This window comes from Anser anser (assembly GCF_964211835.1).
Source record: "Anser anser genome assembly, chromosome: 1".
Classification (NCBI taxonomy): Eukaryota; Metazoa; Chordata; class Aves; order Anseriformes; family Anatidae; genus Anser; species Anser anser.
In genome coordinates, this window is record NC_139720.1 from 76539344 (window position 1) to 76563785 (window position 24442).

General features: G+C 45.9%; 1 protein-coding gene across 1 annotated transcript; it reads right to left on the reverse strand.

Moving 5' to 3' along the window:
• Window positions 1-209: 209 nt before the first annotated feature.
• On the reverse strand, window positions 210-22478 carry SSPN (sarcospan). Its single transcript, XM_083820758.1, has 3 exons — window positions 22020-22478; window positions 8377-8463; window positions 210-3115 (listed from the first exon to the last, which is right to left on the reverse strand). Exons 1-3 carry the CDS (start codon window positions 22467-22469, stop codon window positions 2750-2752), a joined length of 903 nt encoding a protein of 300 aa, XP_083676884.1. The 5' UTR covers window positions 22470-22478; the 3' UTR covers window positions 210-2749.
• Window positions 22479-24442: the final 1964 nt, after the last annotated feature.

Genomic DNA, 24442 nt, shown 5'->3' on the forward strand with positions numbered 1-24442 from the left:
AGACTGGGAGCTGCCTGAATGTGCTGTGGTAGGTGCTAATCCTCTAATTAATGCTTTCCGAAATTCTTGATCAGAGCAAAATACCTGTTGTAAAACCATACCCAGGAGAAACACAGTTCCAAGAGCTACTGTATGCATTTCCTGCTCTCTCCTTTCTGTTTTGATTTTATGCTCTTAAGATATATAAAGAGGAAATACAGAAGTTATTCTTTGCTAGACCAAAATGCCTCAAGTTTATTCATAAAGCATCTGAACACCCATAGAATATACAATGAATATTGCTTTCTTCCAGAGCAAAAGTTTAAGCTGCAATGCACTGATGAGTGAGCCAAATTCAGTGGTGGTGGCTCAAAGTGGAGGGTGCACTGCTATTAAAACACATTGCTTCCTAAGCAGGGTGGGCTGTCTTATCAATATCCCTCTTCCCGTCCCTGTCACCCATGTCCCTCCCCACTAGTCCCCCAGAGAGCATCCAAAAATCCACCAGGGCTACCCCAGAAGATATCCCAGGCAGGCACCCAGTTATTTTCTGAACAACAGGAGATTTCAGAAGGGGCACAGTAGGAAATGTGCCCTGCTCTGCCAGCAGAGCCCTTCTCTGGCTTCATAGCCATTGAGGCAGAGAGCCTTGTAGCGAGGGCAGGAATAAGTCCCCCAAACTCGTATGTATCCACCTCATATGGGATTCAGGCCCCAGCATAGGTTCACCAGCACTGGTTGCAGCACGCTCCACCAAAGTCAGGGGTGATGGGCTGGTTCTCACCTTGATGGGCCACTGTGCGCTCCACCAGCGTCTCAGCTTGCTCTGAGCATGCCTGAGAATCCAGTTTAGGACTTACTATGGGTGGCGACATGGGCAAGCAAACTGGAGTCCTCACAAATGTGCCCCTGCAGCCACGCTTACTAGTGCCACTTGTTTTTTGGTACACAAAAAAAGGTTTTTAGGGAGCTGGTCTCAAAACTTGCATTTTTGAAAGGTCGTTATTCCGCAGCTCGGCAGAGAGCATTTTGGTGACTGTTGTTATGTCTACGCTAGAAGCTGTCTCCATGACAAAAACATGAGCACTTTGCTTTGCTCTAGGTGGATCACAGGAGACTGAACCACACTGTGGTCTTCTGACCCTGGAGGCATGCCAGTCTAGCCTTGGCATGATGTGTGATCACTGCATGGAAGGCACTTCTTGGCTGGGATTAGAGCTGCTTACACAACTAGCTTTTTGACAGACTAGTTTTTTGACTCACTGGTGCCTTTTTTTTTTTTTTTCTTGTTTGAAGCCTTGTAAAAATTCTGCTTGCTTCCTCCTTGCTTATAATGATCATGGCGCAGTTTGTCTAGCCTGTGATTGCTCCACCCCACCTCAGAGACACCCTGGTCCTGGCAAGGACTGGGAAATCCCTACTCACAGCAGGGCGTGAGCACTGGCTGCCCTGCCCTTGTGCTGATACCAGCCAGCGGGGAGAAGTGCTGTCAACTCAGAGCTGTCCCTGCCTCCGGGGAGCCCATGCTGCGCAGGTGGAGATGACTGTCCAAGGGACAAGCCAGCATACCCATCCTGGTATAAGGCTAATTATGTGTAAAGCACTTTCAGAGCCACGCTTTCAGAGTGCTGTTTGAGTACAGTTTTGTTATTCTATGCTGCTTTTTAAGAAATCTTCATTCTCTTGCCCTTATTAACACAGATGATGTCTTTGGGAGTCTGGCAGTCTCTTCTTGCTTCCCTCCCTCCACCCCATTTTAAAAACATTGATTGTTGCAGGGATATATCTTTCAGGGCTGTTGGCCCAAATCCACAGCTGGTGTGTGAGGCTGATTGTCTTCAGAGGAGTTACACCAAAAACACACTTGGTCTTTTGTGCTGTGAGTATAATTGGTGGAACTGGCCAGACGCCGGGTTTGGGAGCATGCAATTATAGCAGTGTCAACAGGGTTTTCAACGTGACTAGTGATTTAGGGGCCTCCGTTTCAGGAGCTCAGCTCGAGGTTTCTTAAATCGATCTTTTCTCACAAAGCACTGAGCATTCATTCGTCAGAAATGAGAGGTCTGAAGAAGGGCCCACCCCATCACCATCAGTAAACCCACAGAAAACGGTCTTTGTTAGTAATTGGGTTAGGTAACCAACTTCACCAGTTGCTCTGAAACATGTACTTTACATGGTAGTCATCAGCATATTCGCATATGCTGCTGATCTCAGTCTGCATTTGAAGAGATCCTGACCTCCCTTATTACCTTTCCATATGGTAAATCCCTGTCAGGTTAGTGTGGATTATACCTACTGCATCCAAGAGACAATATATTCCCTAAGCATGATTGGCATAACTATAATAAAGCAGTTTGGACCAGATCTTCATCTGGTAGGAGTCAGTGCAGCTCCTCTGAAGGCTGGAACAGATCTCTACCAGCAAGGGAAATGGACCTGATGTCTAAATGGCTGTAGCCCTGCAGATGAGTTCCCAATGATTTTTTTAAGCTTTCATTTTGTCTATGGCTACTAAAGAGTCTCTTCTGTGAGTGTTAGTAGAGCTACATTTTAGGACTTCAGGTGACCTGTAGATAGTCTCACTAGGGACCTTTTGCAGGAGTAGCCATACAATTTGCTCTTAAAATGAATGAAAAATATATTCATTTAACCTGTGTGAATGTTTTTCCTTGTCAAAAACCTTACAAACACTCATCCATGTGCAGTGTCTATGGTGGCAGTATGCTGACATTTTCCATTCTCTGGCTACAGCCCCCTGCCAGCCCAAACCCTATACTTTGTGTTGCTGGCCTTCAGTAGCAGTTAAAGGGTAAAATCGAACGCCCACATAAAAGACCTGGTATCTGTGTTTCCACATCACAAAGCATGCCGACAGACACACCAGGGCTGCGATCAGATTAAGAAGCATCTGCAGAAGCAAGTACAGGTTGAGCATGCTGGTGACACTGCTGCAGTCGGCGGCATCCTGGTAGACAAAGGTCCTGCTGAGGGGGTCTGTCATGTCCAGTTTGCATTGGCAGGACTCAAGGATGGTATCGCAGGTAAATCTTGTGATCTGTAGGTAATGGTGGGCAGCAAAAGCCACTGCCAGAACACAGACAACCAGACCCACGGCACTCAGCAGAAAATACATCAGCTGAAAGAAAGAAAAAAGAAAAAAAAAGAAGGGGAAAAAAAAAACACACTGATTTTCTATCCACACAAAGAATGAGGAACACAGAATGAATACATGAACATGTTTTTCACAGGAAATGCACGAATTCAATGTGCTGTCTGGACATTGTGGTCTTCAAAAATTGCAAGGCAGATATAAATCCCTGGTGATGCAAAGTTCAGCAGATCATTTCAAGAGCTAGTATTTTTGTCTTGCCTGTTTTATATGAGCATTGCCTTGCAATTTTGAGACTTGATAAGAGCACCATGAAGACTTCCAGCTTTATAGAGAGGGAAGGAGCATCTTCCCCTGCTGTTGTCCATGAGTTGGCTGTCATCAGTCGTTACAATCATCATTACAGTCATCAGCTGAGGTAAATTAGTGTAGCTGTCTTGAAGTAGAGCTAAGGAGACTGAGGCTTGTGCTGACATATTATCCCAGGCTGTGCTGAGAAGTAGGTGTTTCTGAGACTTGGCTCACATGTCATTCCCGGCTCTTGGTTTGCATGCCCGAACAAATCTGATTTACACTTGCAAATCAGTCAGTGAGGTGTCTGATCTCCTGCTTGTGGCCCTGCAACAGCAGCCAGCCTGCCCACTTCCTGGTCCTGGTACATTTCCATGAGGAAGCACATGCCATGCTGAATCCCCTTGGAAAACCTACCCCATGAACGTGAAGAAGAAGCCTTTCAAAGGTGCATCAAGTACCTCTGATTTCCCAATGCCACCCCTGGTACTGCATGAGAAGGACACGGCTTTGTCACCCCCTCCCCCTTCTCCTTACAGCAGTGGCAGCTTTAAAGTAGGGGTGGCTTTCATGGAGGGCATCTATTCAGAGCCTATCCCCACAAGCGCATGGAAACTTGCAGTCTTCTGGAGCCATTGTTGCTCAGGGTTGCACCTGAGACCTTCGGGTACCAGAGCATATGGATTTCCCTCCCCATCAGTGGCTGGAGCTGGCAATTGATGCTCTGTTCACACAAAATATGTGTGAATTTATATTAAGATCATATGCTGTATTTAGCCAAAATACCATTTTTGGTTCTGTTCAGCACTGTAAAAAAATTTATTTATCTTGGCGTCTTATCTGTCAGACACATGGCGTGGCTGGGAATCTGTTATTTTAAACAGCAGCTTCTCTCCCTATCTCTTAACCTCAATACCACAAGCAAACTATCAATATAAAGCATTTTTTATGACCTTGAAACTCCAAGTATGTATATCTTTATAAAATTCACACTCCTGGTGTATTTGTCTTAAATCTACAGTGCAAATCAATCTTCCTATTTGGCTGTCAGTTTGAAAAAAAATATATTTAGGCTTATTGCTGGTCTTCAAGCTGTAAATACATTTTCCCCGCCAAATAACAGAATTCTTACAGCTAGATCTTCATTTCCAAGACCTGGCTACTATTAAATTTAATGACTTCCCCTGCAGTCTTAAACCAAGGGCAGCTTCAAAATGAGGGTGGCTCTTCTTAAATGCAAATCTTTTACCCCTGCAGGTTTCAAGGTAACAGTGCATGGGAAAGGTGAAGCTGGGAAATGGGGACACCTCTGAGTATAAAGCACATAGAAAGGGGAGCGCAGCTGACTGATGGAGACCTCCAAATGAAGCTGTGATTCTTCACAGGCTTACGGTATTGCTTTAAAAGGTGGGGAAAATGGAAAATGGACAAACATTGATGAACATTTTCCTTCTCTGAGGGACAAAAGTTGTTCTGTGAGGCAGGTGTCCCTGGGGGACTGGCTGGACAACCCTGGATTCAGCCCAGTAGGGGACAGAATCAGGCCTCCCTAATAAATGAGATGCTAAGCTGAGACTACGTGTTGTGCCTGCTTCTCCTCTGGCACGTATTTCATTTCACTGCCAACTTCTATCCAAAGTGAGCACAAACTAGCATGAAATCCACAACCTTAAGTACCCTCCAGGTACAGTGAGCAAGAACGTGCCTGTTATGTACCTAAGGGGAAGTAAATCTCAGAGTCGCCTTGAAACACACAGAATACATGGGCAGCTCTTCTGGCAGTCCTCAGAGGTGAACAGAGATGCGTGGGGATGTAGGGCAATTTCCAAACAGTGCGTTGTTCTCTCAAGGTATTTGCAGAGGAATAACTTTACAAGATTCCAGAAATGAACACAGTTCCCAATATCAAAGGTGAGGCAAATGCAAGTACTGCCTATGAGAGAGCACAAGACAGAGAGCACTGGGATCCCATCAGCAGATTAATCACATGCCAGACCTGGAGGCAACTTCGATGTTGCAAATACGACTGCACAGTGAGCTCTGCCCAGGAACTAGAACTTGCCACTGGAAAACTGTTTGTAGAGGCCTGATAGAGATAGGCACGGTGACTGCTGTTTAAGTAGAAGGAGAAAAAGGAAGCGGGGAGAAGCAGCGTACAATGAGGTCAGAGCACGGCAGCTCATCCTCCCTCAGCTTCCTCATATGAGGAAGAAACTTTCAGCAGTATTTAGCGGTGATAGTTTTGGTCAACGCTGAAAAGAAAATAAAGCATCTAATATGGATCTAGTGTTTCATAAAAAAGGCTTTTCACACTTATCAGGGATGAAACCAGCAGGGTTTGCTGACGTGGGTCTGGGGAACCCCTTTTGAAGGCTGTGCTGGCTCAGGCTTGAGCCACCTCAAGCAGGAAAGAGGAACCACTGTGTGTGTCATGGCGTGGGCTGCCGGGGATGTGTGGGCAGGAGTAGAGGGTGTCACACTGCCATGGGAGATGCCATGATCAGGACATGTTTCCCATGGAAGCAGAGGTGGGGCAAGGGCAGAAAGCTACCCTGAAGCTCACTGGCATCCCCCTGAAAATGGTGGTGGTCCACCACCCATCACCCCCACCCACCACCAGCATGGTGGAAGCCACCCTCCCAGAGGTGGTTGTCCTCCCTTCCCACTGACACACGGGGTGCTGCAGATACCTGCAGTAGTCTCAGGCAGGGGCTTCTGCTGAAAGCAGTTCTTGTGCCTCCTTTTGTTGACGGGCTCTGGGGCTCATGCGAGCGTGAAATGAAAGCAGCTGGCAATAGGGAGGAAGGACTGTGTGGATCTCCTCCAGTTTCCCACCACAGGGAGTCCCTCACAGTCTTCATAGGGTCACCCTGGGGGTGGGCTAAAACCTCCCAGAGCTGTACGTGTGTGGTCCTCCACTCAAAATGAACCTTGGGCTACCTAAGGCATCCTGGGGTGCTTCCTCCACTCCAGGAGAGACCAACTAAAATTTTCTTCTAGGAGGATACTCAGCAGCTGTGTGGAGCCCCAGTGGGCACCAGCCACCAAAGTGAGGGCAGGGCCTGGGCTGGGCAGCAAGTCTTGAGGAGGAGAATTGGGGCAGATAGGGCTGGACCCAACCACGGTGCTGGACAAAGCAGAGAGCCCCTGTGGAAGGGGAACTAACTTCAGGAGCTTGTCTTTGGCTCATGATCATAATTTTGCATACTCAGCTTTGTTGCCAAATAGCTAATATCACTTTCCTTGTTCAGAGATAGCCTTCAACTGGCAGCTGCAGATTTGAGACTTGATATTGGAGGTTTAGATGGGTCCTGTGCTATCAAAGCCCAGGAGGAGGCTCTCAGCTCCTATGTTGTTTAAAACAGGTACTTGCCCCACAGCCAGAAGCGATTTGTTTGGAGGGGTAGTGGGGAGGGGAGGCACAGTGGGATGCTGGCTCTTGGTGGGGATGTGGAACAGGAGGAGTGAAGAGCCTGGGACTGACTCAATCCTGTGGCATGGTGCAACAGGAAACAGTGGGAAGGTGGATTTTGTGGGGGAGGATCCTTTGAGTGGGCAACAGCCCACCGGCTGTTGACTGCGCCAGAAGTCTTCTGAGGGAGACTTTAGCTCTAATTCTGGCAAAACTGATGAGAATAACCCATTTTACATGACTCGGGGAGCACTTCAAGAGTATTTATTTTCTTGGGGGAGAAATGTCCCATGCTCCTCATGTTGGTGCTGCTGCTAAGAGTGGAAGAGACTTGAGCCACCCAGGCCAACTCGCTGGCCCAGGGACGGATGCCTCCCTTCCTGCATGGGAGGAGTGAAGTTCAGTGCAATGCTGCCGGGCAAGCAGCACAAAGCCTGGCGTGGCAGCTCCCGCCCATCTCTGCAGCTCCCCAGGCAGCTGCTGTGCTTACTGCCATGTGTGAAGGTGAGGGGACAAGAACCTAAAGGCAATCAAAGCGTGGAAATAATTGTTCTCCTTCCTCCTTTCTTTCTGTAAGCACAGGAGAAGCTTTAGAGAGGCACAAAAGACACTCCAGGGCCTAATTTCTAAGGGAAGATGAATGCCAGGTTTTGAAAATCTGTTCCTTGCATTTGATTTCCTTCTACCTTTCTCAGTTAATAATCACTGTTATTTTGTGTTGTTTGTGTTGGTATTTTTCCTGGTTATTATGTGTCTGCAAAATATTAAGAGCCCTCAAAATTACAATAATAAGGAAAACCAGCCCAGACAAATGGTGTTAGAAACTTCACCTCTGGAACAAGCACCCTCAGCGTTCCTTTTCTAGTCACTTATTGGTGTCACTGAAGCACGATTTTGGGGACTGAGGCAGGACAAGGTGCACAGCTTCTGTGCTTCTTTTGCAATCCTCAGATGGGAATTCCCTTCATGGAAGAACACTTGTTCCCAAGGTGTGCTAATGCTTTCCCATGTTTTCAATGCCCGACCCTGGCAGAAGGCACTGTGCTCTAAGACAAAGCCCCCTCCCTGACCAGAAAGGTGGGTAGGCAGAGATTTCCAGACACGCTTTTTAATGCACCTGTGCCCAATCACTTATTTCATGGTGAGGAGCAAAACTGCTGGGACGATGCTCAGATGCCTCTAAGACCACATTAAAAATTAACACTTAATTAAAGTAGATCTGTTCTATCCCACACTAATTCTTACCTGGCTCTCTCTGATCGTCCCTACTTAATCAGTAACCCCCATCTTTCACTGAACACCTTGCAAATTATTCCAGCTTTGTTAATCAGACTCTCCTCGATATTCTTAACATATGACAAATAATAAAAAGTGTCTTGTTCAGTTTTCAAATATTCGTTACAGTTTCCCCTTTATACACTACAGTTTCTTCCTTAGCTGCTTGGAAAATACCAGAAAACCATTCTTGCATTTCAAGTGCATTTTCACTTCTTTTCATGTGGTCTTAAAAATATCCCCGGCATCAACTTTTCTGATTGTATTTAATGACACAAGAAGAAAAAGAAATAACAAAAAGTCAATGTACCTTTACTGTGAACTGCACACATGTCTTCTCATCAGGTTGGTATGAAATACAAAGCATAACAAACCCCACTAAGGACACCATGCAGACCTGCAAGGGAAAAGATTTAAAATGTGTCAGTGTTTTGTTGTTGTTGTTGTTGTTTGTTTGTTTTAAAGAACAACAGCAACAAAAATAACATTTTTCAAGCCAAAACACCTTTCTGTCTTAACATGACTGTAACTCAAGGAGCAGCATGTAAGTCAAATACTTTGCATAGGGGCTACATCCATAGGTGTAAGAGCGTCATATGTGTGGATTGTGAGGAAAGAGCTTTAACCTCCACTTTACAGACACTGAGGCACAAAGAACTTACCCTGAGGGGCTTTGTGAATCAGACCTACAAAGTTACAGCTTGGCAATACCCTTCCAGGATGCATATTGAACTTTTGTCCATGTAACTGTCAAAAAGGAGCAGAAAGCTTATGAAGCTGGGCTTGTAAGCCCCAAGATCACCTTCCTGCATACCACTGGGTGCTGGCTGGGTTTTTATATAACCATTGTGGGATATGTGGTTGTAAATCAGTAATCATAGCTACCTCAGGATAAGAAGCAGCACAGTTTATAGCAGAGGCTTTCAATCTCTCCCAGAGTGGACACCAAAGAGGACATCTCTCCTGCAATCTGAGACTGCATTTTAGCCCTGTGGCAGTAATTGCTGATGGTTAACAGTAATGGAAAAGTATTTATGCACTTCAGTATTCATTCAGCTGTCTTTATTATTAATTCTGAAGATTGAGATTTATTTGAAGAGGCATACTCATTGATAGGCATTTTCCAGCCACATAAGGAGGGAAGTTCCTGCTCTGAGGAACGCGTAAGCTAGCCCAATAAATGGAATTTCCTTTTTTAAGCAGTGCTTTCCAGGCCCCCATAGTGCTGAGAACTCCAACCAAGAGCCTTCTTCTCCCACACTTTTTGGAGGGCCAGTAAGCAAACCACAGGAGGATGCAGGACCTGGCATACCCAGGCACTACACTTGCCTGCCCTGTTCCCCGTGTCCCTTGTTTTAATGGGCAGCAGGCAGCAGCCCTGCACCCCACAGCTCACCACTGTCTGCAAAACACAATTTGGGCATTACTGAATCAAGCAGTCCCACATGGACCTTATTCCCTCCTTGGCCAAGTGTTGAGGAGCCCAACCCATGACCTTCGCTGGGTCTTTCACTCACTGCAGGTCTTGGGGTGTTTCCCAGCGGACTGACTCTGCAACAAGCCTGTATCTTTTTTTGGCAGCTTCCCCTGTGCCTGGATAGGAGGATCCGCATGGGTGCCAGAAGGCATCCCCAGGTGCCACCACGGGGCTGCTGGGGCTGGATCAGGACATCCTGCCTGTAACTGCAGGGCAAGAGGGAGTTGTAGGCTGGAGCTATGCTTGGAGGAAACAGCGCACAGCTGGGCTGCCTTGGAAAAACAGGTGAGCCGATGACATGTGCATGGTCTTAAATGTCACTTCGTATCACACCTTCAGGTGTGATATGGTGGGATCCTAGGGGGCTCAGCTGTAGTGAGGACCTTAGCAGAGATCAGGCAGCATGCTTTCAAGCTGCTAAGGCTTGTCTTCACATATGGCCAGGAGCAAGCCTCATCCTCTTTACTAGCAGCAGCTTGATTATAAATGATAACTATTAAATTCTCAAGAATCTATTTTTCCCCTTCATATTACTATGAGGGTTTTGAAGCCTTGTCATTAATTTGGGTTTTTCTGCTTTCCCAGAACAATGTCACTTGCCTTCTCCAGGGAAAACCAGACCAAAGCACATATTGCCTTTGCTTAGGGATGGGACCATGAGTCTGGGCTCCTTCATGGTCCCTTCCCCACCTGCTTTCTGCACAACATGGCAGTGCTGCTCATGTGGAGATTTCCAGCTCTGCAGGGGACTACTTGACCTGTAGTGAAAAATGCATAGATGTCCTTTCAGACAGCAATGGTTAAGCACACTTCTTTTATGATCTGATTAATAAAATACCAAAGTTTTTTTTAATACCTTCGTTGTCGGTGTAGGGTATTAGCCAGTAGCCCCATAAAGGAAGAGTGCCTTTGAATACACAGGTAGTCACATCCCTCAAGAACCTGTGTGATTAATAATACTTTTTCCCATAAAGTTTTATTTCATGTCATTTCAGTAAGACATTAATAGGAAGTATTGCCTGAGAACATTTCCAAAGAAAGCGTCAGTATTATTTATTCCTCTCCATGTCATGTGTATTTATATTCTGGTCCTATGACTTACACACGGTCTCCAATTTATTTGTTTTCTTCTTTTTATTGTTGACAGCAATAGCTGACAGGGTTGTCAGGGGAAAAAACAACCTTTCTTGTCAAAGGTCCTTCAGTGCTGATATTTTCTCCCCCCCTGTAGTGCTTCTATGTGACTCAAACATGTTTTATGTCTCAGGATTAATCACCTATGTCCTTGGTCCCTTGCACTGTATATTAATCTTTTAATTCAATTAACATCCCCATAAAACTTAAACCTTAAGGAGATCACACCTCTAGTAATATCCAATAAACTCCCCCACTTGCAGTAGGAAACAACTTGCAGCGAGCACTAGAAAAATGCATATATACACCTGCTTAACACTACATGCCCAGATTCATGTCAAACCAAAGGGGCTGCTTGCCTCAAAGCTAGGCTTAAGTATTGCCGGTATCTGCTGCTAAAAGGATCTTGTGATGAGCAATAAATCACATCTGCTTTGCTTCAGCTACACGGGTGGGCATTTACACTTGCATGAACCCAGGGCCAGATTCACCTCTGGCTGACTCCAATGGCATCGTGGGAGCAAGTCCCTGCTGCCTTTCCCTTTGGGAATCCGACCCGGCCCACGGGAAGCAGAGGAGCTGCACCCATCGCCAGGAGGTGCTGCTGGAGACAGGTTAAGGCAAGAACTGCAGAGCTGCCACTGACCAGCCTGGATTTATTTTTTCCCCTACTGATCAAGTGTGATTGAAACAGGGCCTCATATGACCCCTGCAAACACCCCGCTGCCTTTCAGCATGGCAGGCTCAGGCCTCCCGCTTCAGAAAGCTTCCCATACAAAAGGCTGTCATTTAAAGGGACTTCCGTTCCTGCATACACTTTCTGAAATTCCTCTGGGATTTAAATAATGTACTGAGATATTTGGAGAGGTGCTTTTATATAGAGGTATTTATAGAAGATTACACTGGGTGGGAATTCCAGCAAGGCTTGGCTAGGATATTTCGGAAGGCTTAAGTATTTCTTTTATAACAATATACTGACTTTTTTTTTTTTTTTAAACCAGAAGTGTGCATTTTTGTGAGTGATGGTAAAAAGCAATGTTGCTGAGGATTATGACCACCACATGTTTTACATTTCTGTTCTTTAAAGGTAAATTCTCTCACTGAGCAAAACCAAAGTGTGGAGTATCTATACAGAAAACAGCTTTCTGCTTCTATTTTATACATTAATAATAGAACAGTTTTGAATTACACCTGTGAAGTATAATAGAATAACCATAAAAATCTTTTGGTAAATATTTGTCAGTACCCCCTAAGTGACTAAGACAGTTGCCTTACAGCAGGCACGTTACGGATGCAGTCGATGCCGACTGGGAAGTAGCATGGGGTAATCCTGCATCCCAGAGCTTCAATAGCCATTGCAATATCCCAGCTTGAAGCAGACACTTCCTATGCCTTATTGACTAAGCATACAACATTAAATGCAATTGAACTTGCTTTAGCACTTGCTTGCCACCAATCGATATGCATTTGTTATACAATTAAAATAGATTCTATAAGAGCTACAGAATAGCAGTTAATTAGATCACCTCTTGTAACTGTTATCTCTAAACCTAGAAATATGCATTTTTATGCTGAGTAAATTTCAGCTTGAGTTTATATTGAGATCTTATTTCAAAATTTTCCAGATGGACTAACACACCCTTTGCTGAATAGGTAGTGACATGGAAGGTTATCCAAGGGAAGTATTTAAATATAGAAGAGTACTGTCTAGAAAAAGACCTAAATGTGATACAGATGCATGTAGGAAGGGTACAGATTTAATTTTCATTAAGGCATACCTTGTGAAATCCCCCAGTTTACAATTCAGTGAAAATGGCTCTTTACTAGGACTGGCTAAAAAAAATTAAAAGTTTTTGCTCTAGATAAGCTCCAGTGCTATTTCTTTTTATTGGGAAGCAGCAGACTTTCTTCCCATTAGTCAAGAGCATCTCAGGGCTAAAAAGTCTTAAGAATTAATTATTTCAAAACCACTATCAAAACAGGCATAAACATTTTCTGGACAGGCATAAACATTTTCTGGACATTTCATTTCCCCCACTCCAAAGAGGGCTAGAGCATGCTGTCATGAGAATCTAATTAAAGCTCTTGTAGTTTGCAACAGGAACAGGGCCTGATCCCAAAGGTATTTAGAAGCAGGTCTTCCAGTTGATTTGCCTGGCATGTTCCTTGCACCCATGGGGATCTATGTGTACAGTCCTTGGATCTACAGGACTTTGGCAAACAAACTGTACGTGCACACTGGCTAGCACAAATGAGCGTTTCTCACAGCTTGCAGCCTCAGGCACTGCTACAAAATAGATAGTTTGACAGTGAGGCTGCAACCATACCGCAACATCCATTCGGCACTTGCAAGGAGTGTGCCTTTACGTATCTTCATCATCTTAAAACCAGAACCCAAGCAGTTAGGAAGAAGTCTGATTTCTGGTAGTACCTGAAATCCCTCACCACCAACTTTCCTTTCGCCTAGCTCACCATGCTGAATAGATCCAGCTGCACCAAAGCACTTTGGCTTGACATCCTGCTCTGCATGGTGCCAGCGTCCTCCTGCACCAGCCAGCCCTGTCCTTCCCACCAAGCTTACTACAACTCTTAAAAGGATCACAAATGAGAAAAACAGGCTCATCATCTCTGACAGGAACAAACACAGGTGGCAATGCAGGGCAGCCCGGGACCCAAGAAAGTCCTTTGGGCAAAGCTGGTAGACATTGTCACCTGATCTTCCTTGGATCTCTCTCACATCTGGTCACTTAAGAACCAAGCACAAGGTGTACAGGAGGTGCAAGAGCACCACATGACGGTGATGGAGATGGTTGTGTAACATACATAATGGGGGGAAATACGAACATGTAGGGCACCAATTTCTGCTGTGGTTTGCATTCTTTATCTTCACACACTGACATATTAATGTGGTTTGCTTTATTTCAGCAGCTTTCAAAACCACAGATTGCTCTGATCTGCCTGTATCTCTCCCTTGTATATTTGTGAAGCCGCTTTTTCTCATTGTTGCTTCAATTTTAGCCCAAGTGTTGCTATAGACTATGTGGCTTTCTCCAGCAAAGTGCCTCTCACCCAGAGGATCTTGAAAACCTGGTCACATCCAACTGGTAAAGTGTGAGAGTCAAAAAAATCCACCAAGAAATTAAGGAAGGAGGCAAAAAAAATGGTTTAAAGGAGCATCTTGGGCCTACAGTATGCCACCAGACAACTGCTGCAAGCAATTCACATGCGCAGACTGTAACTCCTCTGCTCTTTATACTGGGGCTAGGGAGAAAGAACCTCCTACAACAACCTTTAGGGGTCAAAAAACACACACACCAGAGGACAATACTTCTCAGGTATATGCAGTGTAACACCATATGGCATTGCTGATGCCCTCAGTACCATAGGCTGGTTATTCCATTATAACAAGGCTGTAAACTTTCCAACTTCAGGGGAAAATCTGCTATTAACAGATTTTGGAGGAAATTTGCATTATGGACATGTTACTTTATAGTTGCTCACTTCAAATCACAATGATCTTTCTGTTTGTAAGGATAAGGGTAAAGAAATTACATCTTTTTGCTGTCTCTGAAGTCTATGGCTTACCCTCAGAGGAGATATTTAGCTTGATGGATTACCAGCCTTGTTGTACCTGGCAAGGCTTAGCTCCTGTCCAAATATTCAGAGAAGCCACACTATCCACCAAATTTAACAGTCCCACTGGACCCAGACTTTGATGCAAGAAGGAAAATGTTCCTGTTGGCTTTGTCATTATGAAATGGGATTATATCTGATGCCAGACATCCCTACACATTGTTGCAGACAGTGACACTGATGCTCATTTCTTTATGAGGTCTGAGGAAACTGCAACAAAAGTAAGTACTACACGCAGCTTTAACTGCTAGCTTTCATCAGCCTTGGGTCTGCCTGGGTCTCACGACCACATGCAAAAGTCAATCTGCCACACAGAGGTACTGCTCCGTAGTGGTTTTTCCTCTTATAGATTTCTCACTAGATTTAAGGAAAGTCTAGCTGCATCTAAATTACTTCCAGAAATAATAGCTCTGATAAGAATGATAAAGATGCATATTGTGGTTGCAGGCAAAGGCCATCATCAGCTAGGAAATCTTTCTTCTAACATCCATAAAAACCCATGATAACTGACCCACCTACAGACTAAAATAGTCATGTCTTTACTACAGGTTCCTTCAAACCCTGCAATAATGCACCACATCAGACATGTGACTTTCTTTTAAAACCTGTAAAGTAATCAAAACCCTGGAAGATCACTCATAATCAAATGAAGCTATATTTTTCTGTAATGATCTCTGCCATTTATGTCAGTTGCACAGCACTGACAACGGTCACTTTTCCTAGAGTGAGATTTAATTCCCATGGCAAAGCACCACAAAGACTGCCATCACTTACAAAACCAGGAACTACAGCAGCAGTTCATTATTGCTGTTCAGTCAGAAGTACACTGCTGGGCAATCAAGTGCCTGAGGGAACCAAGCAAAAAAAGTAAAAGTTCCTAGAGCCAACAGTGATTTGCAATGTGAGGAGCATAACACAGCTAAGAGTCCTGTGTGAATGAGACTTGCCATTTGAAATGTGTCCATGGTTGTGAAACTACGGAAAGCCATCATCTCTGTATAGTCAAAAGGTTACCGAGGCTGAAGAAACCTGCTTGAACAACCTCCCTCTCCAGATCTTACATAGGCTTTTTACACAAGCATAATACAGTGAGGAACTCTGATTTCCTCCCTGCTTCCCCCTGAAGCTGTAGGTGCATCAGGTCAGCACCTAACCAGGTATCACACGGACCTCTGGTGTGAACCTCCCTGCCCACACCCTTCTGAAAGGTGACCTTTCAACATTTCTTCCTATCGTTTTCCACTCCACACCTCATCCACATAAAAGTGTGGATTTCTGTTAGGCAGACATCAGTGCATAGTTACTCTCAGAAAATAATGAGACTAAATTGCAGAGGGCTCAGAAGAGTATATCTCTGGTGCTATGCTCATATACAACTATAAACAAGTACTGGAGTATACTGGAGTGTATTTCCTGCAGAATACCTCATTGAATATCATCCAGCATTTCGGACAGTTTGAAGAAGGCTCAGTTAAATACCTGAACTTGGAGGCTCTTCTCGGAGGCAGTCCTCCCTCAAACCTTTTGATGTTTGCCCATGGCTAATTGAAGCTTGCTTGTATAAAAAATGGATGCCTGCATGACTGTCATTTCCATTAGATACTTTGATGGCACCAGTTTTTAAGTGTCCCCTTTTATTAAAATTTGAAATCAGTTTCCCTAATAACAAGTGAAAGTTAAAAACCCAGCAAGGCTGTATAGGAGGTAAAGCCTGACTGAAAGCCACCTCCACAATTGCTGCAGGAAGAGGTGTCAAAAGCAACAACAACAAAAAATCAGCAAGGGGCCAGGCCTAACAAGAAAGTGTCTCTTTCCTTTCAGGCTTTGAAAGAGAACACATTTCAGGGGTTTTTAAATAGTCAGTCATCCTCCATATTGATATGGAAGGGAATTGGTTGCTGCCTGCCCTAGCTTGGGATACTTCCTAATTATTGACGCCTGCTAGGAAGACAAAATGGCTGCCTCATGCATAAGATGGCTGTCTGGTGTTTGGCAGGGCCTTGTGGGTATACCTTACGTCCAGCAGCAGGGACGGGTGAAAAGAGAAAGGGAGGGAAGGCTGGTGGGGGTTTACCCATATAGATTTGCCATGTTATATCACATGAAAGGCTTTTGGTGGAGATGTCTACAGAGCCTCATCTGTGTTGGGAAATTGCCGGAGACAAGGTGGCCCTTGAGCTGCTTTGTTACACTGAGCTGGGGAGCAATTTACATTGTAGGAACAGCTGCGGCTACAGCAAATCCATCCTAGTCCAGAGGAGAATGGATATAACCAACCACCAGGGCACATTTAACCCCAGTTTCTATTTTATATCACTTTATAGCACAACACTGTAATTTATTTATTTATTTATTTTTCCACAGGCACCTGTATGCAAGGCTCCATCCTACTAGCATACATCTCACAACAATGTTCTCAAAGCTTCTCCTGAACAGTTATAAACACCAACAGTGCTGTACCAGGATGAAAATCATAGAATCATGATAGAGTGGCTTGGGTTGGAAGGGACCTTAAAGATCAAGTTCCGAGCCCCCTGCCATGGACAGGGATGCTGCCCACTAGATCAGGTTTGCCAGGGCCCCATGCAACCTGGCCTTGAACACGTCCAGGGATGGGGCATCCACAGCTTCACTGAGCAACCTGTTCCAGTGCCTCACCACCCTCTGAGTAAACACTGTCTTCCTAACATCCATTCTAAATCTCCGCTTTCAGTTTAAAAACATTCCCCCTTGTCCTATCATTATCTACACAGGTAGATACATATCTATCTATCATATCTATCTATCTATCTATCTAGATCATATCTATACAACTACATTATCTACACAAGTCCCTCTCCACCCTTTTTATAAGAACCCTTTAAGTATTGAAAGGAAAAAATTCCAACACCTATCTTCCCTGCAATGTCCTCTTCTACAATTTCAAAAGCTCAGCTTAATTTTAGGGGCTCTGCTGCCTCCCTGGGAACTGGGGAGGCTGGAGTGACTTTGCAGAGATGAGGGTATGGAGTTCAGAAACCTTGTAACATCATTTGCCCTCCCTTCCAGCCTCACCACGATTCAGCCCCTGAAAAACAAGGGAGGCAAAGGCTGTTACAGGCAGCACTATTGATTTTGGCACTCAGGCTTACCAGCCCACAAGCACGTGCTGAGGTGGTGGCAGGACCTAACATCTGAGTCACTTGCATGCAGGAGGACATCAGTTAAACAAACATCTCAATTATCAGCATCTGATAGGGACATGCAGCACTGGGAGATGGTCCCGGCTGTTTGCTACCTGCATCGCACTACGCATCGGAAGACCTCTGAAGCAGGAAAGCCAGCCAAACTCCTCTGTCAGCCCTGTCACACAGCCGTGCTCCATCAGGTCCAAGAAGTCACTGCTTCAGTGGTGTGGCCAAAAAGCAAGGAGTCATGGATAACACTTGGTTAACGTGCAGGGACCCTCTGGATCCGGTGGGCATGGAGCTCCTGGGGGGACTTTGCTCTCCACAGGGTGAGAGAACAGAGAGGGGCTCAGCAGCCATGATGCTATCCCTGACCAGTACCATGGGACCCTGGAGACCTTTCCTCTGGGGACAGATGGAACCATGGTTTTTGCCTTGGTTTGCCTGGGTAACAGATGGTGATTATTATTATTTTTTTTAATGTCTCCAAAGATCCAAATTTCATGTATGTACAAACATATATACATGGATTTTAAAATTACTTCCTGACAGAAATAATAAACACCTTAGATAATCTTTTCTGATGAGCATTTCTGTAACTTCCTTAACTGCCTGAGTCTGCAAAACAGGGCTGAAAGGGAGCTTGCCTGTGAGATTTCAGATACGCTCTACTTTTGATCACAGTGGAAATAATCTAAGAGCAGATTTTCAAGGAAAAACATATCTTTTCTTCTTCCGGATGTCAAAAGGCCACAAGCTAATGAAAAAGAATGAAAGGACACCATTAATATATACTGCTTCTGCAACACTTTTAATCCAAGGATCTTAAAGCAAGGGTGACAGATAGCCATTATTAACCCCTCTTTACAGGGGAAATAACAAAGTCTGAGCAAGGTTAAGTAACTTGGCCAAAGCTACATGGCAAGTCAGTGGCATGATACAGAAAAAAAGAAAGAAAAAAAAACCACTGCACTCCTGGGTAGATTTGTGAACTGTTTGTCCAAGCACCTCCAAAACAGCAGAAAGGAGCATATTGCCAGTGTAGCCCAGGCTGCAGTTTTGGGTGCTCAGGACAGGTTTCATGAAGATGCAGACCATGGTCTAGACATCTCTGCTGCAAATGGATACAAGTAGGTGAAGTGAATGCCACCCTCATTGTTTTAATTACACTTCTTTTTCTGTCCCTATAATGTAGCACAGACTTTTTACAAGGTAGTAGGCTGTTCAAGCTGAAGCAGAAGTGGTAAATCACATAGGCTCTGTATTTCTGTCCATAAACCTTTTCTTTGGTTTCTGACTAATGCCCCACGGATTTCAGATGAAATTCATTTGAAACCAGTACATTTTAACTGGTTTTCACAGTGAACTGCTTCTGATGCAATGCAAGCTAGCTGCATCATTTCCTTCTCTAGCAGGCACTCCACTTGAAAGCGGGAGCCTCATGGGGGACATGGTTTTTGGTGCTGTGGGTCTCTTCTGCCTCCAGTCAGCATAGCACATGCTTTACTCCACAGGATGGTGAACCCACCTGTGTTATGGTCTGTGCTATCAAGGCAGTCAGGTTTTGAATTGGTTTTATCCAGACTGCCTTGCATGGTTTGGTTTTCCTTGGGAGTATTTACTCGGGTTTCTTCTCTAAATAAGTTCCTTTTCATTCATACTGAGATGCTGTAGTGCTTGGTTTTCAGCAGGGAATGGTGTTACAATTTTGACACTAATAAAGAAGAAAAACCCATCAATCAAGGTCTACTTAACACATTAGCAATTTTCCTTCATTTTTCTGTCATTCTGCATTAACAGCTGTGGGGTCTTATCCAGCCCTGGTGTAATTCCAATGGAGTAACACTAGGAATGAGCTTCACCCATTATCTATAATGTTGCTAAAAAGGTCTCAATAATAGATTTTTTAAGTTCTTGATTCTGAATACTAGTTGAATCTCTTAAAAAGAGCACTTGAGTGGGATGCTACTAAAACAAATATGCTCTGGTATTTTACATCTTTCCGTTGCTCTTTTCTGTGTGAATAAACAAGTTTTGGGAAGTCACTTTCTGCCCTGACGCTTGTTCTACAAGCTGCACGTGGGTGGATTGTCCATCCCCTGCCTACTTGCACTCCATGCAGCTTCCCACAGCAGCCCAGGAGGCGACCATAGAACATCCATCCACACACAGGAGGTCCTAGCTGAGGGCCCTCTTTTGTGGGCCACTCCCCCCAGCTCTCCAAAGGCCAGAACTCAGCACGTTTCCCATCACAGCTCACCTGCAGCACCCCATGAACCACACACCCAGAAGCTCCATCTCTGCAGCTCCTGGCCATCTCCACCTCATGTCCCAGTGGGCACTGGGTACCTCCACAGGGACATCACAGCACAGGAACACAATAAATGTAGCATCACCTCTTGCCCCCTGCATTTTGCCCCTTAGAAATACACTCTTCATTATTCCTGTGGTGCATCAGACATGGCCAGTGCTCCATGTGCTCTCTTATTGGGAGGCTCTGGGGCTGCACCACCACCTCCGCCTCTCCTTCCTAGCACTGGCTTCTCTTTTTCCCTGCTGGCATCTGATCCCTGGGCAAGGTCAGAGCCCTCTTGCCTTCTACTTTGGGCTGAGCATGCCAGAAAGCCTTCCTGGCCGTGTCCCCCTGCCACACAGTCCCTGCCATCACCACGAGGATGATCAGCATCAAAAGCAACATGCTGTTTTGAGCCAGGGAGGAATCAGACCAGATATAGACATGCCAGTGGCTCAACATCCCGCCAGGGTCCCTATGGTGAGAGTTGCCATTCAACTTGAACTATACCTATGGTAACCACCCCCCATGGGTCCCCACGCACATCCATCAGTGTACACAGGTCCTCCTGACAACCGTGGAAGTGACAGCCCCCTGCAGCATTAAGAGAATGAAGCCATGAGAGCCAGTCAGCATGGTCCCAGGCTGAGTTTTGCTTTGAGCTGTGGGCTAGCTCAAGAATGCACACAAGTTTCACTTGTTTTTCAGGTGGGAACTCTAAAAGCGATGGAGCTTTGCCTTGTGTGGTCACCCAGACGTCACTACTGCAGGCAGTTGTTGCTAAAAATGCTAGGGGTTACAGCTCAGCCTTACGAAACAGAGATGCTGGTTGAGTCTCAGGCATGCCTGAGGGAGATCAGGCCTGTGTAGTTGTCTCAGATCAGCACCATTTCGACGCTGGTGACATTCACAGGGCCAAGGTTTTTTTTCACATCCCTGTCCATACACTACTTCAGCTGAGCTTGGTCTTTCCCCAGTCTTTTTGTGACAACTTTTCTCCTGAAAAAGCTATTTCCAACCTGGGATGCTACAAACACTGCCTGGAAAAAAGAGAATCTGACCTCCAGGATCTCAAAATAAACAGGAAGAGTGAAAATGTCACAAGCTGCTATTTTATCACAGGTACTTCTCCCTTATGAGTTAACAGAGAAGACCCCCAAGAGGAAGTCCTCCTCCAGAGCAAGGGCAGGCTCTCACCCCATGAAAAACCATTAAACTCTTTGATAACTCTTCTGTCACAAGAAAAACAAGAAGGATGAGATGAGCAAGGATATTCTGCTTTGCTTGGGAGCTCAGGCCCTGCTCCTAGCCCCCCCGAGAGTCTCCTTTAGGCTGCTGCCTCCAGCAGCTGCTTAGGGCTTGCTAGTGTGGAGGTGCCACATTCACCCCCACCAGCAGGGTCCATACAGCAAACCCCAGCAGTCTGGGTGGTCAGATCATTGCTGGAAGTTCTTACAGTCTAACAACACCCAAAGTAGTGCTAATGCTTCTGTATCCATTTTCCTGAAGCCTGCTGCTTTGGGGAGAAAATCTGCCTATTGAATTACACCCATGGCACATCCCAGGCTGCTAACATACCAGAGCACACGGCCAAGGGGGGCCACCCAGGCCCTGATGTCTGCAGGACCAGCACAGGCATCCTGACTAGCAGCGCTCCCCCAGGGGTCCCCTTTTCCTGCAGGACCCTGCCTTGCCCCCCAGCACGTGCACGTCACCCCCCAGTGTCCCCACAGTCACGTGCAGTCTCGGCCGTGGTGGGAACCACGGGCGGAAAAGGGGTTAAATTGCAGCGCAGCAAGGAAGCTGTGTGGACAGCCATTTCTCCTCTTGTGCTACCATCAGCGTGCAGAGCTAAAAGTTGAGAGTTCTGCCCCCACTTCTCAAACCTGACTATTATGTTTCCGTGGGGAAAGGGGGGAGGTAGCGTAAGTAATCAGCATTTCTTTCAGCATCACCAGGCACGAGCCCACAGGGAAGCAAAAGCTAATACATACATTTAGTGACCAGCAAGCATGAGTTTTATTTAAGGTCTGTTGTTGTATTTCAGGGAAGAATACGAAAGATTTTGTTATTTTGCAGGAGCAGCTTCCTTGGGAAAGCATATTCAGAAGTTTAATCCCAGTAACATTTTTAGTTAGCATAACCTAAATGGTGTTGTGCATGCAGTTCGTTAGTCTAAAGTGTAGCGTCATGCAGCTTGCATTAATGCTGGCAAAGGCACTTTATGTAGAAACAGACTTTATGCTTACAATTATCCCAGCCCAATATGGAGTGTCTCTGACTAGCAGAGAAGAGCTGACGCCTGCCATAAGGAAGCCCAGCACTGTTACAGAGATGCCGAATACCAGCTGCAACAAAGCAAACAGCAGCGGGAAACGGCAGTCACAACATGTGTGGGATTCCTCCTCCTGGCCAGCTTTGGGATCCCCCTTGCTTTTCTTCTTCTTCTTCATTGCTGGCTCCTGCATCTTGCTCGAGTCGGTGCTTTTCTCCCCTTCGGGTGTCTGGCTCTGGCTGTTAAGGGACGTGTTGTGCCGGGCTTTCTTCTCATTCCCCATGCTGTTTCTCACGTGCGTGTGCGTGTGCATGCGCCGACGGGTGTGCGAGGGTTTTTCTGCCCCCCAAAGCCTCGCTTCGTGCCGCCTGAGTTGTTCCCGGTATTTGAACCGAGGAGGAGGCTGAACAAATATGGAAAACATTCAGAGCAGGCTGTCAGGGCTTGGAAATGCCACATATAGCCCAGAGAAGAGGGGGATTCAAGGGGGGTAGCCAACTGCCAACATGCTGGCGCTGCACAGGGGCCGGCGAGCACTGGGCCGCAGCAGTGTGAGCACAGGCTGGCTCCTGTCTCCACAGGGACTGGGTGGGCAGGGAGCCGTGGCAAGACCAGGGCAGGAGACATAGGTGCTTGAAGAGGGGTTTGACCAAGCACAAGCAATCTGCGTAATTAACAAGGAGTGAAAATTCCAGTTGTTATCCTGTGAAAATCCCTGGGGTGCCAGGAGAGAGTCCCGCTCCTCCATCAGGTCACAGCAGCAGAGCTAGGCACCTTGTGCAGCAAAGTGGCCAGGGAGCAGCAATGCCAAACATCTGCCAAACGAGTCTCCAGGGCTGCAGGTTATCCCTACCAGAAGATTGCTGATGTGTAATAGATGAGGGAGTGACATCTTGTCATGGGCACATGGTCACTTTGCCCAAACAGCTCAAACCAGTGCTTGGGGAAAGCACACAGAAGTGGCTTTTTTTTTTTTCCTGGAATACCCTAAAATTGTTGTGCAGCCTGGGCAGAGCCCCTCAGATGCTGGCAGGGTGCCCTGGGGGGTTGTCCATGGGATGGCAGCAGGATGGGAGTGTGCAGAGATCAGCTGGGAGCAGTTCTGCACAGGAGGGGACACCGGACGCCCTCGCAAGGGAAGACCGTGGGAAGCACGAGGCTGCGGTGAAGCCTGTGCTTAGCTCACGCCAGAGGAATTACTCCAAAGCTTAGGGGTAAGCAGGTGCTTAAATGCTTTGCTGGACGGGGGCCCAAGGGTGTGCAGCCTGCTGTACTGCCCTGCCAGGAGCTAGGCGCTGCACGTGATGCAGCCTGTCCCTCGCTGCCTCCGCAGGGCCCCCGCCTTGGCAGATGCCGTGGGGACACCACGGGGACACCATGGGGACATGCAGGCTCCTGCTGCTGCCTGCAAAGCCAACAGGAGCAGCATGTTATTTGGTTATGGGAGTGAGCAACAAGAGGAAAGCACCGGGAGGAAGGAGTGGGAGCTGGGGAAATGGGCAGCAAAGCTGTCTTTGAGGGCTGCAGAATGCTTTGGGGAGGAATAACCAAAACGTTGAAGCGCATGGAAAGGATCTTCGGCATGCTGAGAGAGCATCAAGGAACTCTTTCCTCTGACATATTGGCAATGCCTTCTGAGAAACTACTCTATTTCCAGCTCTTTATGGCATTTAATGGCAACGAGCTGTGTCTTCTGTATTAATAAATTATGATGTCACTTTGCTTTATGGGTTAAGCAATATCCTCTTCAGTTATTTATACTACCGAACGTATGAAAGGAAACTAGAAACAAAGTGATTTCAGGTGCTTTCTGCGCATATAACTCTCATGCTACATCCATAGAGCAAGATTAAGATATATTGTTCAAAAAAAAAAAAAATAGAGAAGAAACTAGAGGAGAAGAAAACCTGTAAAAAACAAAACAAAACAAAACAAAAAACCTTGCTGGCTACTATGTTGTGTTTTCACAGCTTCTAGCCAAGAAATTTTGTCACCATCGTCCACTTTTTTAAACATCCTTGTGATAGGTTGCACTTCCTTGTGCACCTTGTCTCTAGGCTCAAAGCTGCACACAAATGTATTTAACCACAGCTGTGAGAGGGATGCGCTGCTTGAGGAACATCACCAAAGGTGGATAGCGGAGCAGTGGCAAAGAGGAGAACACACATTTTACTGATGCCCAGTTTAACACCTACCATAATAATAAGGATTAGAGTTAAATAAAGTTGATTTTTTCTTTCTTTCCCTCCATTCCCTAGTCCTTTTCTCCATTTTTTACCATTTTATTTTTCCTCCAGGAAAACCTCAGCAATGTTTCTAACACCTGGCTTTGGCCAGGCAGCTAGATTTATGACTGTCGTCTTCTAAGAGAGGCCAAATTCTACCCGCTTTATTCAT

What these genes read in the sequence shown, in the direction of transcription:
- SSPN (XM_083820758.1), bottom strand. Translation starts at nt 22,469, where the DNA reads ATGTTTTCCATATTTGTTCAGCCTCCTCCTCGGTTCAAATACCGGGAA. An exon ending in CATATTGGGCTGGGATAATT is followed by an intron (nt 8,464 to 22,019) that starts GTAAGCATAAAG and finishes TTTCCCTTGCAG; the next exon opens with GTCTGCATGGTGTCCTTAGT. An exon ending in GTGTGCAGTTCACAGTAAAG is followed by an intron (nt 3,116 to 8,376) that starts GTACATTGACTT and finishes TCTTTCTTTCAG; the next exon opens with CTGATGTATTTTCTGCTGAG.